The sequence below is a fragment of the Lepeophtheirus salmonis genome, chromosome 5 (genome assembly GCF_016086655.4).
Source record: "Lepeophtheirus salmonis chromosome 5, UVic_Lsal_1.4, whole genome shotgun sequence".
Classification (NCBI taxonomy): domain Eukaryota; kingdom Metazoa; phylum Arthropoda; class Copepoda; order Siphonostomatoida; family Caligidae; genus Lepeophtheirus; species Lepeophtheirus salmonis.
In genome coordinates, this window is record NC_052135.2 from 15,735,605 (window position 1) to 15,746,506 (window position 10,902).

General features: G+C 28.7%; 1 protein-coding gene across 1 annotated transcript; it reads right to left on the reverse strand.

Annotated features, from left to right (window-relative positions):
• Positions 1–7,394: 7,394 nt before the first annotated feature.
• On the reverse strand, positions 7,395–9,157 carry LOC121118435 (beta,beta-carotene 15,15'-dioxygenase-like). Its single transcript, XM_040713023.2, has one exon. It carries the CDS (start codon positions 9,108–9,110, stop codon positions 7,482–7,484), a length of 1,629 nt encoding a protein of 542 aa, XP_040568957.1. The 5' UTR covers positions 9,111–9,157; the 3' UTR covers positions 7,395–7,481.
• Between the last annotated feature and the right edge of the window lie 1,745 nt (positions 9,158–10,902).

Here is a 10,902-nt window from a genome sequence, read left to right on the forward strand (position 1 = left end):
TTGAGGCTATACATATAGCTAAAAATTATTCGCTGCTAGTTAGAAAAACCGGTTCAACTCCAGTCTACTTGCTTTAAAAGCATTTACTCAAACCCCTTCAGTAATTTTCAGTGTTATTTTCTTCCATATGACTACAAAGAAAACTAAGTATTTTGTATATAAAGTAAGATCCATGATTTTAGAGTTTTTTATGGTTTTAGAGCACTTTAATAAATGCATATTTGATGATGATTGTTGCTGTAATACTATGTCATCATTCATTATACTCCAATTTATACAGAAAAATGTTTAATTATTTTTGCGAATTGTAATAATTATGTTTTCATTAATTGATTTTATTATCGTTATCATTTCGTTACCAGAACCGTTGTAACAAAAATAATGACAAATTTACAATAAACAAATAAATTACAATAAGAAAAAAATGTTTAAGCAAGAGAAAGAATGGATCAATCAATCAATTAATGATTGAAATTCATACATCAATCGTTTCGATAAAATGTGTTTGACCTCTTTTGTACCTTAATAAATGTTTATCCTAATGTCTAAGACTGTATTAATATTTTGTCTATACTGTTTCTGATTTAATAACTCTCCAGAAAAATAATTAAAAGTTTTATCTTTTAAAATTGTAGTAACATGTATGACAATTATGAATCATCAACTTATATGTTTATTATTTTTTCGGCAAAGTGTTCAAGAACCATATTTTATATCTTTGGATAAATATTTTTAAAATATCTAAATATATTTTACCAGAATAAATGATACAAAATATTACTCTACAATAGGTCGGAGCTTATTTTTAAATGTTCGAAATATGAGGTCCTTAGGGTCCCAATATGTTCATTTTTTTCTATAAATAACATTGAATAACTTTGAACTTTTTCAACCCTTCGTTATTAAACTGGAATTTTCTACATCCTTATTTTAAAATAATTGCTTTAAATCTGTTTAAAATAGATTTTAATGCCTGGTTACATCATTAATATGCTCCTGAAACATCTTTTAGAATAAATGCAACTTTTTATTGTTGCACAAATCTAAAAATAATATTGAATAACCTTTAACTTTTTTAACCATGCTTTAGCGTTTTTATTAGGATTTTCTGCACCGCTATTTCGATGAAATTGTATTAAATTTGTATAAATAGATTTTAATACTGGCTACAACATTAATATGCTCCTGAAGTATATTTTAGAATAGATGCAACTTTTTATTGTTACAAAAATGTATTTTCTTGTAAATATTCTTAATTTTTGCAATTTTTAATCAAGGTTTGGTACATTTGACTCGTTTGCTCATTTCTTTTGCTTAATTTCTTCCTGTTTTTTCAATTTAGGGTAACATTTTACAAATGTAATATCAGCTGTTATTCCATATATCACACTCAATTTCATCAAAGCAAATGAGAACATTTTTAGTATCAAAAGTTTTTAAAAGTAATTTATATTCCATAAAATTTTTTGTCGCAAATAAAATTATAATATTTCAACTATCATAATTAGAAATTATATCTTGTTGAAGCCCAAATCTAATATTGTTATGATAAATTAGCTTAATTTTGAGTTCAGGTCAACTTTTTATAATAAAATTAAATTTGCTAAATATTTCGGTAAAGGTTTAACCCGAGTTCATTAACCTCCGTTAGTGAAAATCCATTTTTACCACGTATAGTGAACTGGGTCATTTCCTAGCCCCAAAAAGAAAATGTATTTAATTTCATAATAAACAGTTGAATGATAATAGTAATTACATCATTTAAATTTTGGATAATTATTTTAACTATTTCAACCATTTTGAACACATAAGTATCAATTAAAATGCTAAAAATACGGTTATCAGTACAAGTCATCTCGAAAAAATATATCTTCATTTTAAAATACCCTTAAGAATGTGAGTTTGGAATTGTAACAAGATATATCGTGTTATTCTTATAGTAAAAATATTTTACTATTATTTTTGATAAGTTTTTATTTTAAATATTCATTTTTTATGATAATTTTGGCAATCAAATTAGCAACAATCAATTTTGATGAGATGCATGTCTTATATAAAGTTAAATCTACATATAATACTTTGTAGCAACTGTAGTACGCCATCGTCTTCATATTGAAATAAACAGAAATCCAACGTTAGTAGCAAGAGAACGGGATAATAACATACTGCGTTGGTTGAATGTTTATAGTCGTTTTTCAAGTTATATCTTGTATGTAAATTAAAATAAGTAATTACTGGAATTCGTGTCGGAAGGACATATAGTGAGATCCCGCTTATAATATCCTCTCTGTGAACATTGTAAAAAACTTTGTATGATTCTACCATAAGTATATGACTTTGACATAAATAGCCAATAGGAAGGGCCACAGTGACGCTCACAGCGAGAACCTGGTCGATACCATTCAATACCTCATCGATGAAGACCCTTTACATTCCCTTAGGAAGGAGTCTCTTACAGTCACTCCTGTGAACGAATTAGTGAACGAGGGCATTAGCTACAACTGACAAGTAGTTTTTGTATTCTAGCTCAACTCTTTGTTTTGATAATAGATCTCTGCATCTTCATCTGTTAAATTTTATGGCCGTAAAAATCTCAATTTATATTAAGTAAAGATAGTTTTATATTTTTCAGAGTGTAATCATTATGTTTAAAAATCATCTATAGAGACTTTGTTATCAAGATTTTTTTTTCTTCTTGTCATAGTTGCATAATCATTTATACGTTTACTTGACGTATCTTCCAATTTATTTAATCATTTATAATAACTGTACTAAGTATTAATTGCATTTAATTTTGGAGACAAGTGAAATATAAATTTTTTTATTGTAATTATTTATATGAATAAATAAAAAGATGACTACTTTTTTTGCATTTATTTGTTGAAATAAGCTCATTTATTGAAATTTTTTTATTAATTTTAGATATAAAGAAAAATCTTATTAATTATTATAAATCATTTATTTCGATAGAATCTTGATTACAGTTAGAACACATAAAAATACAACTACTATGTTCTTTACAAATGTATTTGTTACATATATTGCATGTAAATTTTGTTTTTCTATCTTTTGCTCTGAGGACAAATGGAACGTCTTTTTCTTTATGTTTCCTTTTGTATCGATGATGAATTACAATGAAATTAATGAATATCAGATTGAGTAATAAGAGTACTTTTGATTCATTCATTGTAAAAGTACGTTTGATTCCTTCATTGTAAGAGTCCATTAGATTCCTTCATTGTAATAGTCAGTTCTATTAATTAATAATAAGAGTACTTTAGATCCAATTGTATTATTCAACAGGCCCTAATTTATGATATATACTTCGATGATAAATTTCAGTGATTGCTTATCAAAATTCCAATTAAAAGTTGAAAACATTTTACTGAAGTAAACTTGACTAATTCTATCAAAAAATATAAGTATTTTTAAAATTAAACGAAGTCCTATAATATGAAGTTACTATATTTATGTTACAATACACATATTTGATTTCTTCAACATTTGGCGAGAGTTATTTTCATTATACACATTACATTATATTGAAAATACTTAAGAAACTGCCATTCGATTTTATGCAGGAAAAAGATTATGCATTTCCACATAATTCATAATATTATAAAATCGATAATATCCCCAATCAAATTTAAAATACGTAGTTAAAACGCTATGTTCTTATTCATCCATACTGTAATAAGTATATATCACTCACATATCCTGTCGCGAACTTTTGGTCTTACTGGACATCTTTAATGTTTTTACAACTTAATATTTCTTGTTTTAGGGGTATTGAAGTTAAATTTAAAGCAATAACAATATTTTTATAACATCACGAGTTTGTTTTTATTTTACTATTCATCAGAACAAAATTGTAATTAACAAAACTAGACATATAATAAACAATGATATGAAAATATAAAAAGTTACATAAAAATCAGGAAATGGAATGATATCAAAATATCGTTTTTAATTATATCATAAAATTGACATTCGAATAGATAGAAACAAATAAAGATTGATAGAGAATGTGTAAAATGTAATAATATCTAAGGAAGCCCATTTCTTGCCAAATAAAGAGTCGAAGTTAAATAATTTCTGAATCATATTTTGAAATTCCATTAATTTCGCTATTTATCAATTAAGATGGATAGAAAATTAGTATATTTCAGAAATACTAGCATCTTAGATTAATTAAAACGAAGTTAAATAATTATAATTTTAACACTGAGTCTAGTAAACGTATGAAGCTTGAAGTTTGCATCCTCAAGGTTAAGACAATATGACACGCTTAAATCCATAAATATTTAATGGCAAATTCTCTTCATTTAGATAAGAACCACATAATGTTCACAGAAGTAATGAGGTTACATGTAAACACATAACTCACTAAAATTTCAAAACTCGAGTTCCCATATTATGGACTTATTCCCGTTAATAGAAGCTGTTGGGTACTTTTCTTATAAATGGAATCACTACAATAACAGGTGTTTTCAATTTACAAGATATTATCATAAACGACAAGGGTTGTCGCATAGACAGAGTGAAGAAGGGAACCATACAAAGTGAGAATATTAGTACAGTATTTGTACAGAAAATCCCAGTTAAATAACCCAGGGTTAACTATGTCAAAAAAAAAAAATTGGATCTTTAATAATGAAGAATTAAAATGTATTTAAAGACAGCTCAATAGCGTAAAAGTTTGAAATCTCAAAATTTTCTGGAAAAAAACTTGTTTTTGTTTTAATTTCATCTATTTAATACACATTACAGCTTTTTGTGTAAAATAAAAAAAACAGATAAACAAAACTTTCATCAACAATAATTAATAAATCTTTATAAGAATGTATTATCTATGTTTCCAAAAGAACGATAAGTATAATTACATGAACTGTATCTTTCCGCTACAATCATATGATATTTAAGGAAATATTCCGGATTACATTAAATATTCTTAATATATCTCTGCTGTATTTTGAATTTTGATTTAAAAGAAAAACACATTTTTCCCTAAAAAAAACGTAAAACTTCAAAACTTTAGGATTGTTGAACTACCTCTAAATATTTTTCCAAAAAGTATTTTTTTCAATATATAAACTAAGAGGAACATTTGGCGACCCTAAGTTTCTCATATTTAAAAAACATTTAAAATATGACCTCCACACTACCGTACATTCTACATCAGTTTTTAATATTTCCAATTAAACATATATTTATATACAAGTATATATACAAATATTAAATGAAATATATTCATATTTAATTTCAACCAATAAACGAAGATAATTTCAAATTTTGTTCCTTAGAGAAAAAAACTTGTATTTGTACACACATATATATTCACTTAAATCTTCGAAAGCAATTTTTGAAAAGAGGGAGATGGAGAGAAAAGGAAAGAAACTTATTTGAATACTTATAAAAACTTCCTTTGAATGGAATTATTTTATTTATTGAAGTTATCTCATTCTTTTTAGATGATGGCAATACTCCTACCTCGTCCTCAAATTAATTTACTTGATGAATAACAAACCATGGAATGATTTTGAGTAAATATGTATTCACATATACTATCCGTTATTTTTTCAACGAATGAACGGGAAAAAAATGAACGATGAGTGAAAAAAAATATAGTCACTATTTGACTATTTTTTCCGAAGATTACTACAACTTTTTTTCTGAATTAAAAAGGTTGACAAGTCACTACACTCCCCAACCCCAAAGTCTAGTATTAATGTCTCTAACAATAATCTTTAAAAAAAATAAAGTAGAACCCATCTGTCTAGAGAGGTTTAACAATATATATTGAACCCGACAAATAAAAATTTAAGCCCGAACAGGCTCGAGTGGTAAGGGTCCAACTATCATAGCAGAAAAATTAAGCACAATCCAAAAGTTGGGTTATGTTAGGTTTCACCTTTTTTTTCTTCGGCCCAATTATGCATTTAACCGTTATTTAATGATTTCTTGAAATCATTAAATAACGGTTAAATCCACTGAATTGAACAGCACCCTTAGCATTTGCCTAGATTTTCTATGGCGCGGATCGGCCTTGCTATTAGATAAGGTTACTCTTAAAAAAATGTATTTTCAGTTGTATTTTAAAGGAGGAAGACTATTCAAAATAAATTAGAGGTTGTCTTGAATAAAAATGCTTCCTATAGTTGCTTTTTGAGGCTGCATAAAAAACTGCCTGGTGGCTATTTTAACGCTGATCAAATAAACTTTTTGAACCAATTGGACAGCATTTATACCAATTAAGAGCATCATTTTTACCAATATAACAGAACCTTTCACATTTCTGGAACCTTGGTATTGCCTGTTTTACTAATAGTAAGCTGCGCCCTTGTGGCTCATTTTCATGTATTGGAAAACAAAAGGACTTATAAATATTAAATAAATAATTCAAAAATGAACGGCAAACGGAAAGTTTTTGGTAAATAAACGTTTCAACAGAAAAAGGGTGAACGGGTACACGCCTGCCCATAATGAATACGAGTTGAATTGTATTTAACACTTTAAAAGTGTCAAAAAGTGGTTTTTCACGCATTTTTATTATAAATATTCATCTTAAAAGTTATTCTTAACAATAAGTTTTATTTTTAAAATTTTGAACCAAAAACTCATAACATACACCGAATATTGTTGACTGTGTTTATTATGAAAGAATAATCAAACAAAATTACACTAAATATAAATGTTGCACCTCTGTACGTTTATAAAATGTATGACGTGCATAAACTTCCATGGATGTCGAAATTCATGGCATAGGAAATAAATTAACTATTTTTAATGCTATGCTTATAAATAAATTGGACCTTGAAAGAGTGCGAGGAAAAAGCAGGAGTAATACTTATAATATTACTAAATAAAGACCCTTCTTAGTATCAACTTTCTATTATATAATTTAGGGAGGGGACTAAATGAATTACTCTTAAAAAGAACCGAACCTTCTACATTTAAAAAAACATTAATGCAGAAAAAATATTTTAATTGTATTTAAATTCAAAGATAATTATTTTATCAATCATTTTTAAAATAATTTACACCAAAGATAGGCAAGAATACTTACTTCAAAAAGAGAAGTTAAAACTACGACAACCTATTAAATTATGAAAAAAAAAAGAAGAAAAAAAAGCCAGACAAGTACAACCTTTCCCTTTATAACCACATAATTTTATTCTTTACTTACAAATTAACAGTCCACTGAACTCATGAAAAAATATTTTTGTTTCAATTTTATGGATGATTTATGCTTATAATATAATGTGTAAGCAGTTTTTGAATAATATCGCGTTTTTGTAATAATCAAAAGTAAATTAATGTTGCTTTATATGGATTCAATGGTAGTTCCTATACAAGACTTTCATAACTAAACGTAAAAAAAAGCCACGACTATATTTAGAATAGGACAGAGTTTATTTTTATCTCTATTAAAAACTAATGAACATTGGGAATGGATATGAATTATTCTTCTTGCTTTCTTTTCATTGTTGAATGTAGTAGGTATGAGAACCAAAAGGAATAGTCTCATCAAATTCCACTCTTGCAATTTCTTTCATGTTTCGTGCTGAAATGAAAACCATGTAGCTTTTGTTTTGATCCCTTGCGTTTGAGACACAAGAAATAAGAACTCCGTCATCTTCTGAAGTCCCTGCAGGATTTGGAATGAAAACAACCTCACTTGGATGTGAATACTTATCGTCAGCTCTCCATGAGGTCGTGTCTCCTGTTTCTACATTAATTTTAGTGATAGCATTAGCATAGTAGCAGTCAGGGTCCAAACTGTGCATCCAGCCAACGACATAGGTGAAATTGTATTTTCTAAACATAAAGTTAGGGTTAAGCTTTGGATGTTCCATTCCCTTACGATCTGTGAGAATAGATCCATGGAGTGTAATGGTATTGTGGGCTCGAATAGCTGTTGCATCTCGCCACTTTCCTCCATTCAAATCAATATGGTCTTCTTGATAGTCTAACGGTAAAACAAATCTCAATATCTTTGATTTATGAGCCACTCCTGTGAAAGAGGAAGAGGTTCGAAGGGTCTCAATGTACATGTCATTCAATATTTCAGGATCGTCATATGCAATGATATCAACAATCACGTGCTCTCCACTCTCGTAGCAATTGATGAAGTTGAGGAAATAAAAAGGTGCATCCGTCATGTACTTGATTTCCATATTACGCCCAGTGGATTTATCAATAACATAAAATCGATTGTTCTCCGAAGGCATCCATTCCAAACATTCCTTAAAGGACTTTCCTTGACTCCTACAATTTGTCAACTTGATCATATTACTGACCCATGGCTGCTCACAAAATACTAAGTAGTTATCAGTCATACCAAAACTGTGAACATAGGCTAGATGATGAGGAAAACGGGTGGGGAGTGTGGCAACAAATTTAACATCGTTAGGATAGTTTTCTTGATTGATGCTTCCATTTTCGTCGGGTCTTGGAAATTTAATGAAATGATATTTTAACCCGGCCACAAATGAGGCAGCCACGTTGTACAGATCTCCATTGTGGTCTCTTAGAGGTCTACCCGTCTTAATATTAACCAAATTAGACATATCAACCAGATCTTGTGTTTCTAATGTATCCGGATCGACAATGCGATCAAATGCAGTCTCAGTGGAGGCCATGGTCAAGTTACCATACTGATAAAAGTTACAAGCACAATTATCAGTTGCATCTTTAGGAGTAAAATTATCAGTACTGGGGGATCTGTGGAGTAAAAAGGTCCCACTTGGTGGCTTAATAGAGCCTTTTCGACCTGGATGTGGCTGTTTGCACCCTTCAGAAAGACCAGGAGTGCCAAATTCGGCTCTGACTGCTTTACCATGATCCATATTATCGCTATAGGCATCAGAGTTGAGAAACTTTTTTGTGTATAAAATATCCTTTCCATGGTCTTTGATCTTGAATGAACTCATGATAGAAAGTCCATCGAACCAATGATTGACGGTCATATTTTTGTAGTCATATATCCCACAGGGACCATTATAAAGAACGGTGCCTTGGATCCATCCTGGAAGATCTGAGCCCGTCAAAGTTCCTGCTTTTTCTTTGCATGTAGTTGCGTTTATAAAAAGATTTTTGTTGAACTCCATTGCTTGTTTCTTGAGTAGCTGCTGCTTCCTTTCAGATATGAAGAAGAAATAATGTCTATGTAAAAATAACTTTTCTTTTTATACCGGAAATAACGAAGAAGCTTTCCAAAACAAGATTCTATTAAAGATATAAGTCTTCCTTGTGATTACCAAAGTAATAAAAAATAAGACCCTTTCCTCCTGAGACTGAATTCATAAAAATATAATCCCTTACTTTATATAAAAAAAATGTAATGCACTTATTGTATAAGTCGTGACATGGAATCTGTGTCCATTCATATATTTAATACATAAACTAACTTTATTAGAATTAAATAAATGAACACTAATGTCCAAAATGATATTTTTTTCTTTTCATGTACTATCAATGTCATTTTTAGCGTTTTCTTTGAATAGATAAATATTAATATTTACACATGTTTAAATAATTCATATCAAATTAATTAAATTAAAAAGTTATTATTTCATTATTTAGTTGAAAAAGCTAATTTCTTGGAAATCAACTTAGAAAGTGAAAAAGAAAAAAAAGTAAATATTTTCTACAAATAAAGTTAATTAAACTTAACAAAATGTTAAGATAATAATAAGATGATAATATATAAATATTATGAATACAGCATCTTCATAACAATCATATCAGCAAAAAACATTCAGTGGGAAGGTACAAAAAATATTTTAGATTTTATTTATAAGACTGGCTAGTCGATGGGAAAATCAGTTTTTGACATATTATTTAGCTTGTAAGAGTGATATTGAGACGACATTTCTTTTGAAAAGTTCCGATCAATATGTATATTTTGCCACAAATTTAACATAATAATGAATTACATTTTAGCTCCTTTTTGTCAGAATGAGTTGACACCAGATCCGGAGAACAACTTTAACAGAGTAGTGGTTATTAATAAAAAAATATGTTTGTTAACATAATTGATATTAGATTTAATTTATCCCGAAATATAAGAGGACATTCACAAACTGCATAAACCTGAATAATATATCATAGGGACAGAATGTTATAAGAAAAAGTATAGGCAGCAAGTAATTTGTTGGGTAGACATAGCAGATTTAGTTTTAGTCGCATTTGTTTGGGAAATTTAATAAATAAAAAGTAAAAATTGTAGGAAATTTAGTGTCTTTTTCCATTGATTTCTTATTTATTAGCAGAAACTTGAGGTAATAAATGATTATATTTCGTTACTTTCCCGTATTTGGGGTAAAAATGACGTCATCTGTTATGCTATTAAATTTTCAGTGAGAAATAAAAGTCGTTTCTAACTAATCCTGAAAAAAAGAGTGACCTTTTCTGAAGAAGTCGTTTTTTCCAACTTTCATCATTCATAGAGGGGGCCACATACACCCACAGATATGATCCCGAGTGCGCTGTGAGACGCAGTTCGATAAACACTGTATTAGATTTCAAATTGTGCATATATGCTATATTTGGATGGATTTATTTACTATTAACTTCAACACTTAGCGCTTAAAAAAGCTTTGAGTATTGAAAATACCGACCTTCTATATATATGGAATCTAAGCCTAATTGTCATATTTTTTCCGGATACTTTTGCCGTTGAATAATGGTACCTTGAGTGCCAGGGTTTTAAGTTAATCCTTAAAACTTCCCCCGATCTTTTTTATTATTTATATATGTAGTTAATTGATTATAGATCTTGGAAGCAAAATTTTGTGTTTGATAAATATACACAACTATATCAGTCATCAAAATTTGAAAAAGAGTCTCACGTTTAGACCCATAAAAATCCTAGTAACATGGCTTTACATACAGATTTTA

What these genes read in the sequence shown, in the direction of transcription:
- LOC121118435 (XM_040713023.2), bottom strand. Translation starts at nt 9,110, where the DNA reads ATGGAGTTCAACAAAAATCTTTTTATAAACGCAACTACATGCAAAGAA.